The following is a 21,951-nucleotide window of genomic DNA, read 5'->3' on the forward strand; positions in this document are numbered from 1 at the left end:
TCTTCAAATAAAGCACAACGAAGTTAATCTGTGTTTGGTCTCCCTAGATTTCTGGATAATCTACAGATTTAAGTGCTAACCAAACTCAGATCAGCCATTTAAATTTGTAGAACATCCAGACCTCTAGGGAAACAATATTGTATATTAACAAATCTGCGGCAAATACAATCAGAATTTTTTTAAAAAATTTAAAATTTAAAATTTTTTTAAAAAATCCGGTCAATTGGGTTTTACTGTAACTTAAAATCTTCCTTGGGATCCTCATTTTCTGGGACTGCATGTTGCACTTTGTATCTACAGTGGTCAGGAGATTTTGCTCTGGCTGTTTGTTTATCTTAACTGTGCCAAATATCAATAACTTAAAAAAAAAAAAAAGTGGAAATCCTTTCATTGTAGAAATGTGACCTTAAGTTGCCTGGTAGCTATAATGCATGTTTATTTTTTATTTCACATTTTAAAATTTACTGCTTATTAGAAAAAGTAATGTCACAGACTTCATGATTTTTGGGGGTCCAACACATAATTTTTGAAGTTCAGCTAAAAACCATGAGATTTTTTTTTTAAAGTAGTAGGTGTTGGGTTCATTTGATATTGGTCTTTCAGTTTGTGAGCCTTTAAGATTTGAATTTTCAGGTTTTTTCCCATGAACAAGGGCTAGAAGGGGTTTATGGTTTTTTTTGTTTGTTTTTAAGTGAATGTTGGGATTTGTGCATACTCAAATGACTCCAAGACCTGTGGCTTTAAGAAAAACACCAAGTAACCTAAGACTGTTGATAGCTTTGAGAGAATTGGCAACACTGATAAAGGCCACAAGCGGTTGCTGCATTTTACGTTGATTGAGCAGAAAAATTCAGCTTTTAGCTATCTTTAATGATTTTCCTCACACTTGTAGCATACTCACTGACGTTCTATGTGTAGCATTCTCATTATACTCTCTGGAAGATTATAAGGAAGGGGGGCAGAAGTAGCTTGATATCACTTAAATTTTAAAAAACCCATGCTACTCAACACTGTGAAAATTAAATAATCCCTTTTAAACTCCAATGAAAACTAATATCAAAGGGAATTTTCCTTAGTTTAGATTTTGAACTCTAATCACAATAATGATTTTATGTAGAGAAAAAATATATGGGTCTGAACTCCAATCTAGTCCCCAGTAGCATTTTTGAAGTTTTTTGCTTCTAGAATACACAATGGTAAGGAGAGGTTGGAGACTTTTTATACACTAAAGAGAAATTGTTAGCTATGACTTAAACCAAAGAGTATCTTGGCATTCATTGTATGGAAAAGCTTTTGCTGTAGCTATTCACAGCTGTATGTAGTACCTTTCTTTTCACAAACAGAAAGATACTGCTGAATGTGTGTGGAAATTCTGTTTCACAAACCTTCCACAAGCTGTAATCAGCAATATTTTCAAATAATGTAGCATGCACAAAATGCACCCCTAATTTGCATCTACAAATATTTGTTTGCATACAGCAAAGTGGATAACTGCCAAGGTGTTCTGTTCCAGCATATGCAAACCTAAGATGTTTGCAAATCAGGTCCAATATAAATCTGAAACTATTTTATGCGTAGACTTTCTTCTGTGTTTGTGGAACTCACTAAGTGCTTTTCACGTCAACATTCATACAGAATAAGATTATATAATAACTTTAATGCACTTAAAGTGGAAAAAGCAGATCAAGATTAAAAGAAGTAGGTGCATATAGATCCCCAAGCCTCCTTGCACATCAGTTTGGAGCTAGCAGGTTTTTTTACCAGATTTATGAAAAGTTGAGTGCAATTTGTTATAATCCAACAGTTTTGTCTGAATTTGAATTTATATGCAGACTCCAGACAAAATCAGACTTAACCTCTTTTTGTTGGAAGTATTTTGTTTGAACTAACCTCAGCCCTTCTCTGATCTTCAGGCTGAGTCAGCTCCTTATGTAGGCCCTTTAACCTCACATTTTACACCAAACTGTCTTCCAAAAGACTTGTCCTAACAAATGGCAAAATTTAATACCCTTATTGTGGAAAATCCTGTGGAAAGACGAGTAGATTCAGTTTATTGATTCTTTAATTGCTAATAAGGGAGAGCATCCTCCCGCTTTCATGACTGTCAGCTTCTAGACTCATTACGGAAAAGAAGCTTCCTAGATGAATTTGGTTCCCTTCCTTGGGCCTCTAATCATCTAACCCAGGGGTTCTCAACTGGTGGTACGCGGAAGACGGGTCGGTGGTACGCGCGGCGTTTCCTGCCGCTGTTTCTGCCGCCGAATCCCCCTCCCTCGCCGCTGCCACGGAAGATTGCTGCTACCAATTCCCCCTGTGCCGCCGCCGAGAAACCCCGCTGCTGCCGATTTTCCCCCCCCCGCGCCGACAGCGAGAAAGCTTGCCGCCTCCGAATTGTTTTTCCGCTTCTCCCTTAGAGAAATCCTGCCGCCGCCGCGAATGCTCACTGCCGCCGAAAGTGCCACCCACCCTGCTGCCGAAAACGGTCAAACGGTGGCAGGGTTTCGGCGGAGGGCATTGGTTCCTGCGTGTTACACCCGCCGCTGCCAAAAGTGTTCTCCCCGCTTTTTTACCGAGTTCCATTCCGGCCAGGTACAGTGACTGTACCTGACCCGAGTGGTACTCGGGGGAAAAAAAGGTTGAGAACCGCTGATCTAACCCAAATGTTCCCTCTCCAAACACATCCCTGGGCTTCTTATCAGAAAAGCAGTTAAATTAGGTTCTCATATCTCCTGAATTAGAGCCCAGCCTCTTTGAAAAGAGGAGGTGCCGTGTAAATGACATTTCCATGTTTGTCTCTATTTCCAGATTATATTTTAATTTCCAAATAAAAGGATCTCTCCAGAGCATCCTGCACCAGTGTTAATTTGAACATAGTTTGTGTTTAAGAATTGAACAATCCACCCAGCACAGCCATGCTATAGATTAGTGTTTCTCAACCTTTTATGTAGCAAGTACCCCCTAGCTTCTGAAAATTTTAATAAGTACCCCAACACTCAATTTTCCATGGGATTTCACATTTACAGACTAATGTGAGCCATATGTTGGAATAAGGACTGAGTATATAAGGCCGTGATATGACAGATGTCAAATCTAGTGTGGGTAAGGTTACCACCTTTACACCAGGGGTGTGCTACCTGGGTCAGAGGTGATGTTGGCCAAAGCTAGTAGGCTTTGAACAGCATGCCAATGCTGGGGAATATAAAGCGCCATGTCAAATATTTTGCCATAGATTTGAGAGGAGGAAGGGTGAGAGAGAGACAGGGAAGGAGGATGAGAGAGAAAGAGAGAGAGACAGGAAAAGAGGGTAAGTGGTGAAATCTGCTGGCTGCCTGGCTGCCAGCCCAGGAGGTGGGTGACTGCCACCCAATCTGACCTGGGGCACAGGAGACTTCTGCGCCGGCTGGGACCCAGGGATATGGGCAGGCAGCTGCTGCCTGTCTTCAAGCCGGGGCGCGGGAGATTGTCCCTCGGCTCGGAGCCGGGGCACAGGTGGCTGCCACCCAGCTGCGAACTCAGTTTACAAGATGCAGGAGGCTGCCACTAGGCTCCCACCTGGGAATTGGGACCCCTTGGGAAGCAGGGGGCTGCTACCTGCCTCCCCCAGAAGCTAGCAGCTGCTGCCTGCCTCCCAGCTGGGAGCTGTGACTGGGCAGGAAGCGGGGGGCTGCCACCTGGCTTCCCCAGAAGTCAGCAACTGCTGCCCACCTCCCCTTTACTCTATTCTTCCCCGGGTGCCCCCTGCCTGTGTCTTGCGTACCCCCAGGGGTATGTGTACTACAGGTTGAGAAACTATGCTATAGACATAGATTATGAGGATGGCCTTGTTCACTGTAAATTTCACGGAAATTAATGTTTTACCAAGAACACAAACTACATTTTGTTTTTTCCAGCAGTGCCACAGACTTCCTGTATGATGTTGGGAAACTCCCTTAATCTTTCTGTGCCTTAGTTTCTCAACTGCAGAATGAAAATACTATTATTTCGATTTTTCCCAGTGGTGACAAGAGTGAATTAATGTTTCTGGGGTGGTCAGATACCACTGGGAGTGCAACAGAGAAAAGTTGGCTTGTAACGAAAACCTTAGCTTTTGAATGTATGCATTAAAATACTATTTATTACCTGATCCTATACTAATTCTCAAATAAGATAATAAAGTACATTATCGAATGGTTATTTCTACACCTGCTATAGGATATAAATTATATTTTTTTTCAATATAAAAATTACTTCTTTGTTGTCTCTCCCATCTTCTATTCCCAGATTTATTTATTTATTTATTTAGTCATACTTGTTTCTGAATAAATTTCAGGTTGGGGGAAGAGGGTTCAAAATATAAAACCTCAGAATTGTGAAAATAATGTACTTCCAGTTACCCGTAAGGTTCTGTATACTCCAAAGAACATACACGTGCCTGCTTTTTTTTTTTCCCTGTCCACATCATATTTTTTAATGTGGAAGAATCGTGAACCAAATAGGAATAACTAAAAAACTTCTTCAAATATATAAAGAATCCATTATCAGGAAATGCTGACTTCTCTTCTTTCAAGAGGAGATTGCTCTGCATCATTGCTAGGCATTGCTTAAATAGCCTAGTCCATGACTAAGGGGCTTTTGCTTTCTCAGAACTAGCTTTTTGACTAATTGAATGGTGTTTCTGACTTTAGAGCATTGGGGGAAGAAACAGGAAAACAAAACCAGCCCACAGTTCATGTGTCTCTTTCCATATTCGAGGGGTCTAGAGAAGATTTTACATAGCACTTCATGAAAAGGTGGACAGTGAGATTAGGTATAGGCTTGTGGTTTGGACATGGGACTGAAATTCAGGAGACTGAAATTTTTCTGAGCTCTGCCACTGTCTTGTTTGACCTTGAGCAAATCATTTATGGTCTCATTTTCAAAAGTGTTTGAGCACTTGTGGTCCCCATTGATTTCAGTTGGATTGGTGGACCTCAGCACTTCAGAAAATTAGGCCATTTTAGCTCTCTTTGCTCCAGTTTTCCTTCTTTCTCCATCTCACAGGTACAGTAAGAGTAAATGTATTCATATTCACAGAGCTCTCTGAGGTCCTTTGGGGGAGAGAGCACTATAGAATTTACTATATTAAGTTCTCATGTAATTATTATTTAATGTAAAGACCATAGAAATGTCCAAATGTGCTTATTTTAAGGCAAATGCTTTGTTTTTGTTTTATATCTTAATAGGGTATTATTGAAGTAAAAGTAATACTTTTGTTTTTTTAGCTGAAGGGGTCAGAACTAGAAATCACACTTGTCAGAGGGGGCTTACATCATCGTGTTGATCCAGCCTGTGCTTATGTCAATCTCAACATTTGTGTTAATGGCTCAGAGCAAGGTAGGAGATTTTTGTTTTGATTTGACATATTTAATGTTTCATTAACATCACTGTGTAAGATGAATAAAGGAATAGTATGATATGTAACAGAACAAAGAGATTGGGTGTGCAAGGAGTTGCTGACTTCCTTTACACCGTAATTGTAAATAGTATTTGATAAAAAATTTCTAAAGATACAGTAGAACGTCAAAGTTACAAACTCCAGAGTTATGAACTGACCCATCAACCACACACCTCATTTGGAACCGGAAGTTCGCAATTAGGTAGTGTAGGAGCAGAAACCAAAACAAAAGCAAATACTGTACAGTACAATACAGTGTTAAATGTAAATTACTAAAAATATAAATGGAAATTTTAATGAAAGATTTGATAAGGTAAGGAAACTGTGCTTGTTTCATTTAAGTTAAGATGGTTCAGATTTGTCAAGCCATGCACCTGAGTACAAGCTGACCCAACAACCTGGGTCTGAACTCGGGTGGCTAGCCCAATCCTCTGCCTGTGCCGAAACATCTACCTTGCTGTTTTTAGCACACTAGCTCAAGGAGGGTTAAAGCATGTCTGTCTGTCCAGGCTGAGAAGCACACTTCTGTCTACAGTGTAGACATACCCTGAGAGTCCTGCACCACCAGGGCTCACAGCTCTGTAGCAGAGAGCATGGAAGCCCTGATAGCCAGGTTTCCAGCACCCTGGCCCTGGAACAGTCCACATGTTGGTGTGGTCCCAGAAACATGGACCCTGGAAGTCCTGGGGTCTCGAGATCTTCTAAAGGGAGGAGCTTCCACCACTTGCTTGAAAATCTAAATTTCCATTTATTTCTCAAACTAAGGTTTTAACTACTTTATTTGCAAAGGGAGCTGAACTGAATGCAATGTTCTTCTGATATAATAGCGCTTTGACACATGAACCAACTGTCCCATTCATCTCAACAGCATGTTAATTTTAAAACTTATCATTCATATGTCAACACTGATGGTTTAACTGCTGAACATTTTAACGGAATCATTCAGCTCATGTTCTGTTCGTTATTGTTGATGATGGTACTGGATCATAAGCAGATGGCATTTCCTTCTTGTTAAGAGAATACACACACAGGATGTTTCCAAATTTACTCCCTCCATCCGTCCCTTACTTACTTTGAACAACCAGCGTAAGTCTGAGCTTATTTCTGAGTTTGGTTCTTGCTTAGCCATCAGGACATCTGTCTTTGCCCTTAGTTACCTCTGCCTCAGATACTTTTATACTCCTACTTTGGGTCTTTTAGTACTTTACACGGCCTGTCTGCCAATGTGAGTCAGCAGATTAGCTCTACATTTAATGGTGAGGTCTTACAACCTTACGTCCTGTAAAATATTCAGGTGATGGGAAAAGCAGTGGGGTGGCTGGGAGCTTTTGAAGGGTGCTGAGGTGGAAAATGAAGTTCAAGTCCTCAATCCCTCCTCACACCACCAAAAGAGGATTTTTCCCCCCAAGTTATCTCTACACCTGTGTATGAGAGTGGGCAAAAATGGACACATTCCCTCTCCAGTGTTGCCAAAGCCTTAACCCTCTTTTGGTTATCAAAATCTTTCACAATTTTCTACTCCTTCGATGCCAAAAGCTCCAACTGCCCCTTACGCAGCAGCTGTAAAACCTCTGACTTTACCCCCAACAACGTCTGCTTCACATCTATGCATGGTGAATACAGAGTTCTGTGCTATTGACTTGGATATCAGAATAAAGGATGCTAGAATTACTCTACCAAGTCTCTGTTTTCATATTTAATTAAATAAAAATCTATGCTGCTGAAAGTATTTGTTGTTGCCATAAAGATTTCCATGAACCATACACTTTAGCATTGCTGTGTGACAGAAATTAAGTGTCAATGCCACAGAATTTAGCATCAGGTAAAGGTAATCTTTGGCTACCTTTCTGTGCAGTGGCCAAATTTCTTCCTTTAGATGCTCACCCAGGGCTTCTGTTGACTACAAGGAAAGTGCCATGTCCACGTCAGAGTACTGAATTAGCTCATTGATACGTTTTTCTCATGTTCAGGCTTTACTGTCAGAAAATAGACTTGTAACAGTAATTCTTGTGCATTGTCACAAACACAGCATAATTCCTTTCTCAGCTTTGACTCAAAATAACAGATGAGCTCTGGAATTCTTTATCATTTTTCAGACTGTCAGAAATATAAGGAAATAATACATTCACAACTATGTGGTAGAGTTCTAGAGCTCAGTTTTGGTTTGTTTGAACGATACCACCCATAGCAATGAAATACCAGAATCTAAGCTGTGGTACTCATGCATGATAGGGAGGTACACTGATAAATTTAATACAAGGATAAACTCTGTTTTTGAAGACTTCCATTCTTTATCGTGTGCAAGATTTTTCTGTGTTCAAATATGATGTCAGGCTCCATGGGACACACGGATTCACTCTGAGAGGAGCAAACCCAAAATGCCAGCTGGGATATTGCAGCTCTCATAAAATACTGAAAATAATTGATTTTGGGTATTGCTCTGTATTAATTTTGAAATGATGGCAGTATTTTGTGGTGGTTGTTTATGAATATCAAAGTGATAATATCTTAAATTCTCTTTTAAAAATGCCTCTGAGAGGCTCTTTCATGTTTTAATTTAACTGTAATGCTCAATTTGTGATGGAACGCAGATTTAACTTTTCCTATATTAATTTGTTATATTCTTAATAGAAATATTTAGCATAAAACGGTATTTTGTTCAGTAGATAGACCCTGTATGTCTATAGAGCAGTGGTTCTCAACCTGTTATCATTGTGGGTCACATGTGCAGCTCTGTGTTATGTGGACTGCATATACACAATACATATACTACCCTGAGGATGTCACATAGGCAGGAGCTCTGTGCTGACTGGCCCTGAGGTTATGAATTACTGCTACAGACAATCCCTATTTAGGACTTTACCGGGTATGTGCTTAAGAGTGATCAAACTGCCAGTGAATTGTAAACCACTCCTACATGTGTTGTCACATTAGTTACTTTCACTTAATTTCAAATATACTGTACCATGCCGTCAATTAGTATATGCATAAATAATTTATTTGATTTCATTATAGTCTCTTTAATTTGCATGTATGTGCATCTCCCCAGTAGATTCATATGCAAACCACTCTCCTGCATGTGCTGAATTTTAATGAGTATGTATTGCATTTAATATATATTCAATGTATATTTTTGGATTGTGTATTGATTTATTCACTACAATATAAAACATTTGCACAAAGGATTTTACTATAGCAAAGGAGCACATTATTTGTATTTAAACTTTTCAAGAAATACCCACATTGTCTACATAGCATACAACTAAGTATGCCTCTGCACTGCTACTAAGATGGCATCATGCATTAAGATTTAAATTAATTTTTCTGTGAACATGTATAGAATTATTGCATCTGATTAAAGCTACTGAGGGACACCTATACAAATTATTCAATGGGAGTTTAAATTTCTTTTAATTAAACATAACCCAAAACAGGGCTTTTTTCTCTTATAATGGGCTTAATTTAGGTAAAGAAGAGACCCATAGTTCATATTCTTGGGATAAAGAAATGTGGGAGACATTTTTCATACAGTATTATCCATATTGGTTTTACGTAATATAGCAAACCAATTCTAAGTAGTTCTTCATTGCAACATATAAACTCATGTCTTAAATTACATTTTAATTCTTCACTTTTGTTTTTATGTTTAGGTGGTGTGTTGCTGCTGGAAAATCCTAAAGGAGATAATAAATTAGACTACATCAAACTTGTAGATGCTGTGTCCTGCATTTTTGGTCTTAAAAATTCAAAACTGGCCATTTTTAATGGAAAAATAGGTAAGTAGTAGTTGAGGATGAAAGCTGAGAAAGTAAATACAGTAGCAATTCACTTGATTTCCAAAGAGCATAATTGGCAGTTTGTATCGTTTATTGTATCATTTTCTCAGATTGTGTATATGAAGTTCCTAAAAAAGAGCTCCTGGGAAGTGTGCCCAGTCTTCTAGGACTGACTTTTTAAATAAGCATCTGAGAATGTGTTTATAGACTGTTTACAAAGTTATAAACAATTCTAAATGGTTTTAAAAGTTTCTGCTAAATGGTGTTAATCACTTTTGTTATCCTATCCATTTCCAGTTTGTATTTCTTTTTCGGTTCTCATTAGGATGAAATATCATCCATTTCAGAAAACGTTTTCACCAGTGCAGTAGTGTACCATGATTTGGCAAAATGCCATGAAATACAGTTGCATGATTTTGTAAATACACTAAGAGATGGAGTTAGAACTTAAATTGAGTACAAACTGATTTCCACTTTTAGTCCAATTCTTTGTGTTGCCATATTTTTGTATTTTACAGCAGGACAGTTTGAGGCTCTCCAGACTTCTTCTGTTAGAGAGAACAGTTTATTTTGAAAATATTTTTGTAAGATTGAATTTGTGCTCTGGCTCTGTAAACAAATGAAAATGTAAAGTACACTTTGTGGGTTATGTACAGAGAGCACACATAATTTAGCAAGCAGAACAGAGATGAAGTGGCTGATACAACAGAAACTAAACACTGAAAAATGTTGCAATTAGTGTCCATGAGACCTTAGCAAACAAACTGGCTTTATTTTCTTGTCTCTGAAATCAAGATTCTGTTTTATGATAAGATTACATTGTGTATTCTGTTGTATTAGAATTAAAGGACAAGTGGTTGGCTGGAAGTGTAAAGACCAGTTAATTGAGGGCAAGATGCACTAGTAACCAAACCACTCAGTGAATAAATCAAAAAGAGAAAAGAATTGGCTGCAGCAGAGTAAAACCTTTGATTAGCAAGAATTGTAAATTTATTTTTATAGTAGATTAGTGTGTTCTTTACAGACATGTCAACTTGAGTGGTATTTGCTCTACAGTGTTTTAAAAACCGAAGCATTTAAATTTAATATGGGCTCTGCAAATTAGACAGTTCAAGGTTCAACAGGCGTGAATAAAGGAGACCTGAAGACACTGTGTGTGCAAAATTGGCAGAAGTCAATGGTTATAGAAAGTTCACTTTATAGCTTTAAAATTACTTACTCCTGAAAAATAGTGAATATTAAGGGGGAGATGGAGGTAATAATTTGATCATTGTGAATGGAAAATATGAACAGTTGCCCTAAAATTAGGAGCTATTAGGAGCAGAAGTTTGTACCCATACATTACATCATTGGACCAGTAATTTTCCTTAAATCTGTATCACCACCATTATTTTTTTACATTTTTGCTTTTCCAATTACTGATTCCCTGAAACATTTTTGTCTTCATGTTTTTAGTAGAATACCTTTGGGGTACCTTCTCTGAACCATTCTATCTGACACACTCCACTTGCCTTACTCAGCTTTTTAATAGCCAGGACACTTAAAGCAGTTGGTTGCATAGGACCAAGTGGAATATTTCTACCATGGGAAAAGAGTACTCTTTGCTGTTCAGGATTGCTTAACAAGATCATCTAAAATGAATTTGGCTGTGGAGGAAAAGAACCTTTCCTTAAAATAATTTTCCAAATAGCAGCAATGTATTGTATATGGAATGAGGAAAACAAAATCAAAGTAGTCGTGTGAAATCGTAGAGATAAGTAGTCGGTAGAACCATGGTTTACCAGAAGCGCTCCTCCTGTAGTCTGAGGTGGTGGTGCAGGTTTTGTCTGGGTCAGAAGTGGAAGGAAAACTTTTGTCCCCTTTAAGGATTGTGCCTCACTTTGGGCGTGAGGAAGGGGGGTCTGTGGCTGATTGGTTGGACAGAAAGGTGCAGCATAAGCCTGTTGGCTCCCAATAGGCTCCCGTTTCCCTTTGCACAAGGGTTCCATTCTGTTCTGGGACAATATCCTCTCTCCCTTCCACCTCTTCCTGATATTAGGGTAGGACTGGGTTTTGGGGCCTTGCTGTGGGCATCACGCTAACTTCCTTTTTGTAGCTAGGAAGGTCCTTCCCTGCCAGATTGGCCAGGCCAAGATGGGTTTTCTTGCTGTCCTCTCAGGGACTTGGTGGGTAGGTTAGGCTGTAAAATTCATTTTGTTGCTACTTGGCAGGTGTTCAGTGAAGGTGATTGTTCGGTAGGGGCTCTGGTTCCCTGACAAACTGGAACTGGAAGCAGTTTAGGAGAAGGTATCTCCTAAAGAAAGTGGGGAATGGGGTTGGAGCTCCAAGGACACAGCCCTCTGTTCCCCAATCCCTTAACCCTTGTATGACAATCCAGAACGGTCTTGGGACCAGGTTAGTGGGATGGTGGCTAACAGCGGCCTTCGACCAGGTGGAATATCTGACAAAGGAAGGATGACCTGAACTGGACAAGTTATTGCTGGGTATTTCTCAGGTGTGTTCCTTAATAAAGCTGTGGCCTAGTTAAATCACATTCCCTGATATCTGATCTTTCTTCCTGTGGTGTCCAGGACAAAGGGTCTCAGCAGAAAATAAATGAATCTGCAAACCATTTTAAAATGAAAAGTATTTTTAACAGATAAGATAAAATGCACATATTGTGCAGTTGTGGATAGACTAAACTTTTGCCTCTTAAGGGGTGGTTTGACCTAGAATGAAGAGGACTGTGGTTTTGGGAAGTCCATCTTGCTGCCAGTCCCAGTTGGGCAGTAATGCTTTCCTATGACAAACCTCAGCTCCAGGCTGAACTGAAGAGGTTTTTAAAATATTTTAATATTGATGGATAATAATAGTTGGTGCTTTTTTAATACTTTTCATATCAAGTATGTGAAAATATTGGATTCCTTTTGGGTTTAAAAAAAAGTAAATGATGACAGCATTGCAGATGGAGAGTTGTCTTTGTGTTGACATGGCGATGATCCTGTGATGGAAAATACTTGAGTTACTTGAAAGATAAATCACAATTTCTGTCATTAAAGCTTGTCCACACCCTGGTGACCTCCTGCCTTGGTTATTCCACTTATCCAGTATTATTGGAAGCTCCTTAGACCATGTCTTTTACTTATTCTAAAGAGCACCTTGCACATTTAAGATGCTATCTAACTAATACATACTAATCATGGGTCTAGTACATGGCTGTGCTAGGCACAGCTTCTCTAGATTCGTGCATTTTAAAAATAACTGCTGCTGGGTCTCTCTGCGTTATAAAAACTTCTCACTAAGTATTGTGCTTTAATTTTTTTTCTACTTTGTTTGAAAATAACTGCTAACCCTCTGGAGACATCAGGACACATACACACTTGTAAACATATCCCCTTAAGTATTCAGTTTGTTGGAAAATGCTAAAATTATAAGATTTAAGCTTAGCTTTAATTTTTACTCCTGAATAATATCAGTTTCATGAGAAACCAGGGAGTTTTGTGCATTTCTTTATTGCCTAAGGATCTTGTAAAATATTTTGTTTGTTTATATACTTGCTGTTGCATCAAATACTCTGCCTGATTTTTTTGGAGTAAGATGTACCATACCATTAATTTCACATTAAAATGAAATGAACCAACAGAAGCAGTCAATTTGTCAGAACATATTAACTGAGAGGAATATAGCTAAAGATGCTGTGTCATCACCAAGTGATGAGGGTCATTGGAAGGGTTTGTCATTGTCTGATTCAGCATTTTGAAGGGAAAACGTAGCCATATCAGCTTTAGTGAACTCCACTGACTTAGTGTTCTAAATTATTTATCTCCTACTATGGTCTCATTTTACTGCAACAAAGACAGTGTTTGGATGTTTTAGTATCTTAAAATCTTTGGGTTTCAGTTAATGGTTAGCTCGGAAAATACTTTTTGTCCCTAGTGTTATGCCCACAAGTTAGATATTTACTGTAAGTAGCTGAAAGCCCATGCTGTTCTAGGGATGTAATTTTTTGAAGTCATATGTGATTTTTTTTTTTTTTTTTTTACTTTAAAGCCAAAAATGACTGTGAACTTGAAAAATGGGATGGTAACAGATCATGAATCCCAGTGATGATTGAACCTGGCAATGCTCTAAACATAAAGAGCTCCCAACCATGCATGTAGCTGTTTCCATCACTTCACAGTGATTCAACAGACATTCTAGACTTCAGTATTGTTTATGGTCATTGTGTGTGCTGGTTGTGTTCATGTGTGGGTGGCTGTGTTGATTTATGTTTGGGAGATTTGTGTTGATTTACGTGGGTGGCTTTAGGGTGCATGGATGTGACAGTTGGGTCAAGTAATCCACTATCTGTGCAAGTCTCCCTCATACAACTAATGAAACGGTTGCATGCAATTGAGCTGTAGAGTAAGGCTGGTAATTGGTTGAGTTCTCTCTGATATCACAGTGGTGTAGGACTCTTGGCATGGCATAGATACATGCTTTACTGTAGCCGTACATTGCACAAGTGTAATTTGTAAAGTCAAAGTGGCTGAGAACTTTAAAAGGAGGGTAGCAGATCAGAAAACCCAGTGATGATTCAACCTGGTGATATTCTGCATGAATAGAGTTCTCAGCCATGCTTGTAGTAGCTTGCATCACTTCACATTGACCCAACAGATGTTTTAAGCTTCAGAGTGACGTTCTTGTAATCTTACTTTATAGATAAATTTATGGGCTTGTCTACATGAAAACAAAGTGCAGCAAGCTAGTGCGCTGTAGATTCACACCTACACACTGAGTCTCCATGTAGTTAAGCTCTGCTTATTAAAAGCTTGAATGACGTGAGGGTTTGGTTGCTTAAAGTCTGTGGAAGATCTCTATGTATTGTCCTTTTTAGGATATTTGTTTTGAAAGAATATGAAAGCGCATCTGAGCAATTGAAAGAGTTGATTTGTGTCATCTTTTGAAGGGACTTTGCATTAGAATAATTCTGGATATTTGATGTTCAGTTGTTTATGGTGCTTTATTATGCCTGAAATTTGTTTGTAAATATTTTTCGTAATTTTAAGAGATTCTGAGGTGGTTCTATAAATTTGTAATGCATTTTTAAACATACAGTCCCTGAGCTTGTTCCTTCAGAGGATGGAGTTGGGAGATTGCTTGTCTTTCTTGAGGGTTATCTCTGAAGCTATTCCACAATGTTTGTCATCACATCTTATATTCAGCCATGAGGTTTGAGTTGCTTTGGGTATGTTGTCAGACTGTTAATGCTACTCAACTTTGATTACATTATCAATCCTGAACACTGCAGTCTCTACCCCTGTTAGGCAGGGGGACTGGTTGAAAATGAGTTGGTTGGAGCTCAGCCCAGTCAACATGAAGGTAATACTGATTGGTAAAGGAAAGTTCATGGAGGGTATGTTAGAAGTGCTTGCTTGTCTCTCCAGGCCCTGTGCTTATCGAAAATGGGTCACAAGAAAGTGAACATTTTAGTTGTTGCTCTTTGACTTTCAGTTTTGGATAATGCATGCAAATGCCAACGGCTTAATATATGATCCAATCATTGTATTAGCCACTGCCTTTGTGTTAATTGGTACCTGGAGCTTCAGAAAAAGGTCTTGAATAAACCATATATTGTATGATGCTTCAGCTAACAAAATTGAGATAGAAGCAAAGTCTCTATAAAGCCTTAATTTGATGATTTGGAAGTGGCTGCTACGAAGTGACTCATTGGCTTATTATAAACTATCAAGCAAAATATTTTTTATTGCATATGTAATTATGATTCTAGAAGTTGACCTCCCGAGTGGGTGAGTCTCCTGTCTTTCCTGTACTAGGGCTGCACTTCTGAGTGACATCATTTTAACTCCCCAGCCTCTTACAAACTGTAATTTTTTATTTTTTTTGTACTGTAGTGCTGTTGTGCATTCCGAGCCAATTATGTTTGAAATGCTAATTTCCATAGCAGATGAGATGCTTTGTTTTATGATGGCAAAGTATCTCTAACTCCCTGCACAAGTTCATTTATGCTTTTCAGAATGAAGAAATATCTCTCTCTTGAGAAAGAAATCTGAAAAGGAAAGCATTTCTGTAATGGAAACAGTAGCTAGAAATACTCATTGTCAGTTAATCAGATGAGAACTAGATGTTAGTTAGCCTGTAATGGCCTGACTGGTCTCATTTTTCTTTTCAGAACTGCTGAACAAAACAGACTTACTTAGTCTCAGTGGAAAGACTCTTCATGTGACATCAGGGTCGGCCCCTGCATTGATCAATACCCATGACACCCTCCTCTGCCAGTATATCAACTTACAGCTAGTGAATGCAAAACCACAAGGTACTATATGTAGGATATTTCTCTTTTCAGTTACTGGTTTTATCTGTTGTGATTTAAGTTTGGGACCACACTATTCACTTGAGAGCTATACACGTGTTTGGATTGGCAGTTGCTGTGTTCTATTTATAACACTTTCTAATGTACAAAGTGGAAGTTGATTTTTAGTTTTTCCCCATTTCTTTTGTAAAAGGGAAAAGAGATGAGTTGAGATGATGGTCTTATTGGCATTTGAACATGAGTCATTCAGTATTGTTCTCCTATTTCTGATGGTCCATTTGCATATGCAAAACTTGTTTTAAAAGGCTACAAGTCTAAAATTGACTTGAAAAGGTCAGCTTCTCATGTAATGTAATTGTCACTGAGTGTATGATGCAAGAATCACAATGACTGCTTATATGCTGATTTAAAAACAAGGGGAATTATTTAATTATCAACCTAGAGATCAAAATATAGCTACATGTGTATATAATTGAGTTTCTCATTCATTAATCACATTGTACACTCATTACTTTGCACAGATCCCCCCCACCTCACCCAAAAAAAATTATTTGCCCTTCCAGTGATGGGTTTCAGTTTTAGGCTTGGATTCTGTGCGAAGAAGTTCCATGTGTGGGCCCTTTATTCCTGCATGGAGTCCTTTTGAAGTAATTGGAAATCTGCATGACTGTTGGCAGAAAATAGGGCCATAATCAGCAATATATTTGGAGTTTTTCCTTCAGCATTTATGATCTGTACTTCTGTGTAATAGTAGATGACCTGTGTCCTACTGAAATACTTCTTGTTTTCCATAACCCATCTGCAGCTACTGTGGCCTGTCTGTTGTAGAGAAGCTAGTGATTTGCTTTCATTTGTTGATCTGCTCAGAGAGTTCAGTGCTGTTGGATCTATAGCCCAAAAAGACAACTTTCCAGTGATGAATTTGTGATAGCTATTTGTCTCACGTGGGTAAATGAATGCTATTAAGGAATGCTATTGAGGAAACAGATGAGTTGAAGGAAAAAGTCCTAAGCTTACGGGTCAAGACAAATGCTAATGTGTAATATGAGGCAGTTTTCCCCCTCAGATAGCAATAATATGCCATTTGTTTCCCTAGAGTGTCTGAAAGGAATGGTGGGAACTCTTCTTATGGAAAACCCAGTTGGTCAGAATGGACTAACATATCAGGGTCTTCTCTGTGAAACAGCAAAAGTGTTTGGACTCAGGAGCAGGAGGCTAAAATTGTTCCTAGATGAAGCACAAACACAGGGTAAGTTACTTAATGCCTCAGAGTGTTGTGGATTTTTTGCTTATATACTTTGTTGTTTCACTTCAACAGCAGCTACATATCATTGTAATGGGATTCCAGTGGATTGATTTAGTCTTCCACAGTCTATATTTTTTGTAATGATCTTGCCTGACAATTTATTGTTTTCTACTTAGTTTTTAAAATTCTTATTTTAGTATGTAATTGTTTGCAATATCAGGGTCTTAGTGTGTTAATCAGACTTGAGTGCACCTGATCTGGTATCTCAAACCTATATTTAATCAGTGATAAATTTATCTTATCCATACTACATTATATATCTACACCGAGAAAGTACTTTTCATGTAGTAAAATTTTGCATGAATAGTGCAGTTACATGCATCAGAGGAAATAACTAAGAATAGTTCTTTAGGTCAATCAATAATGAAAATATTAGGTATGTGATGAGTAAATTTTAAAAAGTCTCTACTTAAAGGAAAAAAAATAATTTAAATAGTAATAGATCAGATTTTGAGAATCTGTTCTGCAGTAAACTGCACATCATTATAGATTTGGCTTGATTTTTTTTCCTTTGGAGAAAGGGAATGGAAGAAAGGAGTATATCAGTAGGAATCAGAGCAGGCATTTCAGAATTGTAGCATAGATTGGAATGCCAGCAAGTGACACACTTTTTCCCTCTTTTTTTCATTTTGAACAATTGATTCAGTGTTACTCAGTTTATACTTCCTCTGTGCTTTCATAATCATGAAGTACTTGTACTGAGTTCATCTGTGTGCTCAATGCTCAAAGTGGTACACTTGAGTCTGTACTCAGTATCAAGTTTTAGACCATAAAATTTTCTTGTTAAAAGTGTTAGTGTGCTGTTCTGCAAATGTTATCAATACTTCAATTGTATTGAGGGAGGTTTTTTGTTGCATTTGTGCACTTCAGAATCCATTCTGGGGGAGAGCATAACCCCAGAATTGTTTACTTGATGGGTTCTCCTAGTCACTCCAAAATTATCATCTAAGCCAAGACTCAAGATTTTGGCTTGATGGGCTTTAGTACTAGGCCTTGTATCATGTGAACCAAAAATACTGGTTATCCAAAAGCTCTTTTCTTAAGTGAAGTGTTTGTGAAATGTTGTAACTGTCCAATACTAGTTGGAGCTCATGCTAAAAATAATTTGCAGACTGATGTTAATGAATATAGAGGAATGAAAATTACCATCATTAAAGCACCGCAGAAGACATAAGAACAGGATATACCCTGCACAGTTTTAATTTGTATAAATGAAAAATCTGGCTGTATGTGAAATCTTGCTGACTAGAGAGAACGCTGTTACTTAGCAGTAGTTGAGGTTACACTTCATTGTTAAAACTTCATCTGTCTTTGGTTTCTGTCAATGTTACTGCATGGCAGAAATAGCTCACTGCAACAAATGATCAGGGTAGCTGCTCAAATATATATCTCAGAGAAAATACTGGCTTGAAATAGTAAAATAAACGAGAAAAACAGTGTAATGTGCAGTGGAGGAATGTAGGAATGTGCAGTGATCAGGTATTGGAGGAAAAGAATTATATTTAAAGGCTGGAAAATGGGGACCCCTGTGAGTAAAACTGAGCTCCTTTTCCATTGTGGTGGCTTGCTACGGCCCATGTGTACGGGAAAATTGGAGATAGCAGGCACATTACCTGCCCTAATGATAGCAAAATGGTAGAAGAACTTTCCAGATGTTTCACTAATTTTGCCAAGCCTGTCAAATATCTGCTACACTAGGATACAGGATTGCTTTATGCTCCTGTAAATACTAAGTATAATCTCTGAATTGACTAGTTAAGAACATACTTGTTTCCAGGCAGTTGTTCTCCACAGGTGCATCACTTCTGCTGATGACATATATATCCTCCTATTGTTCTCTGATAACTAACACTTCTTACATGGAGTTTTGAAACATGTCTTCTATCTGCAGAATATCCATCACCAAATAATCCTTAGAACTCGGTGTACATTATTTTGGAAAGAAGATTTAAATTATCAATCTGGCACAGTGTGGAACACTTTATTATATTTAACAAGGCAACTAAATTAATCTATTTTACCAAATGCTACTATAATCCCTGCCTGAAGTGTAAAACTCAGCTAAAACTTAGCTGTGGAGTCATGGTCCATGAGCGCAAAATAAAGCACCTAATTTCTTCTGGAGAACTTAGTTTTATGGAAACCACCAACCTACTACAAAAGTTTGGTGGTTTTCAATCTGTTTTCATGATTGGGACCATCCCTGCACCAATATTTTTTGACACCATTCTTAATTGGCCCAAAAAAACTTCCAGATATTAACTCTCCAGACATGCCATCATGTAACCACCATGCTTCATGAAAACACTGTAAAAGATACTGATGCAGATTATCCGATATGGAATGTGGTGTCACAGTAATCTGAATCAGGTGACTCAATATTATTTTTTCAGCTCAGAACCGTCTCAGATACTTTTTCAAGCAGGTTAAAATAGTCACTCAATAGTCAGGTGAGTTGTACCTGTGATACTAAGATGTTCTTCCAGGTAGCAGGGCTGTGAACGTTGAACGTATATAAAATAAGGCATATGAATAAAGCTGATTTCATCGCTGCAGTTTTGCCCAGTTGTTGCATATTACTTATATTAAGTATATTATATTCTTAATCATTCAGAATATTAAATTGCCGAAAGATTTTAGTGTGGGCATTCCTGCTTATGTTCCAGAATGGAATGCTGTTTAGCTCAGCTGTCTCCTATGCTGAGGAGAACTCTTGCTGTGTGTTTGACTCAAGATGTGGCCTCACTTCACTGCTGTAAAGTGTTCCCTATATGCCCCTGAAAGAGAGGTCCCTCCCCCCGAACTTGTTCAGAGTCCCACTGAATTTTATAGACCTCCACAGAGACACAAGAGTCTCCACGTTAGCAGATCCTGATTTTAGGATTAAAGATTTAATTTGTAAATTGCCTTCATCCTTGGATAAAGGTGCTCTAGAAGAAATTATTCCATCAGACTTCAATGAGACTTTGTCCTTGCTCTTAGTTTTGGTCACACTAACCCACCTCTCAAGTGTATGGAGTTAGATAAAATCACTTTCTCATTCCTTGTTCTGTGCTGCTTTTGTTTTCACTTCTTACAAAGGGAAATGGATGACAGTGTATCGCTAGATATAATTTTCCACATGTTTATAACTGACTCTTCTATTATTTATTAAATTTTGTTTTTAAATACAACATGTATTATTTAATGGAAGGAGACTAGAAAACATCTGAATGTGCACACGTACACTCACTTCCACCCTCTGACTACAGATTTTTTTTCCATCTGGTTTCCTTCTTCGCCTGTTCCCTTTCCCTGAATGATGTCTTCTCAGAAGCACTGAGCTCAGCTAAAGCTGCTTGCAGCAGGCAGCCATATGAAGGAATGAATGTAAACAATTGTCAGTGTATTATGCCTGTTGAGAACTTCCCAAATACCTTTGAACACTTTGTGCTACTCAAATTATTTTATTTTATTTGGAAGACGTTCAGTGACCAGCTTAGCAGGAGAGGTGATTTTCTAGCAGGGTGAAGTGAAAAATCTGTACTTCACATGCTTCAGTATGCTAACATTATCTGTTACATTAGTATCTATGGAGTTGGGAATCAGGATTTCTTGTTCTTCTACTGAATGCCACAACCAGCACAGTTCAGAATCTTTAATGCTTCAGAAAGATAAGATGAAGAGAGAAGAATTGATGAACCAAAGTCTTAGAGACAAGGTCTTTTACTGGCCTAACTTCTGTTGGTGAAAGAGATGAGCTTTTGAGCCACCCAGTTCTAGTACATAAGTGATAAAAGACTACGAAGAAATAGAAAATGGGGACTTTGGTACCATTTAAGCAATCTTGCAATTTCATCATGTTGTACTGTTAACTTTTTCACAGTGGACCTCATATTATTGCAGTGTAACACCTCTTGTCATCATCCACATAACGCTGAGGACTTGAAGCGGGGGTCTTTGTCCCAGAAAGTACTTTGGGATGTTTAAGTGTCCTTCAATCTTAAACTCCATGTTAGCTTTGTTGAAATCATACTAGTTAGTACCTTGAAAATCTTGATGAGTGGCAAACTTAATGTATGCTGAGCTCTCGTTTGACTTCATTTCATTATCATGACTGGGTCTGATTTCAGCTGAGGATTTTCTATCCAAGCCTCATTTTGGCTGAGATGAGGAGAATTGTCAGAATATGGAAATAAGTGTGTTGACAATGACAGTGTTCTTTTGTATGGATATTGCTAATTCAGTTTCATCTTTTCTCTTGCCTTTTGTTCAGAGATCACACAGGACACTTCCATGAAGACCCTGAACACGAAGACTGTGTATGTTCATGTTATACCAACAACAGCTGAATGCTGAGGGTTCCATTTTTATGAATAAGCTCATGTAGGCTTTTTTCACAGGAAAGATCTGATTCTAATTAGCATGCTTTTTAATGAACATCCAAGTTGTGTACAGTATTTTCAACATCAGCAGTTGTACACCGATGATGTTTTCTACCAGTGCATGTGTAATATGCTGCTTTTGGTTTCAAATACAATGTATTTTCATTGTTGTTATAAAATACTGTAAAGGCTATTCAAAGTAATGTCAGATCTTAAGCCTAGATATCTATGCAGTAAATTGCCTAACAGAAATGGACTCATACCTCAGTGATGCCGTTCTCTGTCTGTCCTTTATGCAGAGGCCATCTTTAATTTTCTAAACCGTGTCTCCAAGGGGTTGTTACTATAGCTTTGAAACTAATTAGGGAAGAGTTACCCAGTTTCATGTATTCACACTAGTTGGGTTATAATGAGGTGTGGTATTGATGAAAATACGTCCTAATTTCCACACTTTGGAACAATAAATTTGCTTTATCTCCAAAACAGTGTTTTCCTTATTTGGTAATGTTTCAATATTTCACTTCCTTGCATCCTTAAATAAGATTGAACTTTGATTCCTTGGGGATCAGCAAAACCTAAAGGAAACAGACAAACTGTATGAGTTTCATAAGTGGGTGTTATGGATGGTTAGGTTGTAAAATTTGCAAAACATTTGTGTGTTTAGTTCTATTTACAGTATTCTGCTAGATAGCCCAAATGACTAAAACCCTTACTTCATGAACTTTCCTAAGGTCCAAAGATGGAAGAGAACAATAAATTGGACTATTGATATTATCAGATTGACACTAGATTTGATACAG

General features: G+C 38.1%; 1 protein-coding gene across 1 annotated transcript in view; it reads left to right on the top strand.

Annotated features, from left to right (window-relative positions):
* IARS1 (isoleucyl-tRNA synthetase 1) overlaps positions 1-21,634 on the top strand; it is a 126,803-nt gene extending 105,169 nt beyond the window's left edge. The window contains exons 30-34 of the mRNA XM_067568101.1: positions 5,241-5,352; positions 9,064-9,189; positions 15,341-15,484; positions 16,578-16,730; positions 21,043-21,634. Coding sequence (XP_067424202.1) covers positions 5,241-5,352; positions 9,064-9,189; positions 15,341-15,484; positions 16,578-16,730; positions 21,043-21,125 — 618 coding nt within the window. The 3' untranslated portion in view covers positions 21,126-21,634. The remainder of the gene's footprint in view (positions 1-5,240; positions 5,353-9,063; positions 9,190-15,340; positions 15,485-16,577; positions 16,731-21,042) is intronic.
* Positions 21,635-21,951: the final 317 nt, after the last annotated feature.

This window comes from Emydura macquarii, unplaced genomic scaffold, assembly GCF_026122565.2.
Source record: "Emydura macquarii macquarii isolate MOO-44397 ecotype Brisbane River unplaced genomic scaffold, CSIRO-AGI_Emac_v2 contig_2846, whole genome shotgun sequence".
Classification (NCBI taxonomy): domain Eukaryota; kingdom Metazoa; phylum Chordata; order Testudines; family Chelidae; genus Emydura; species Emydura macquarii.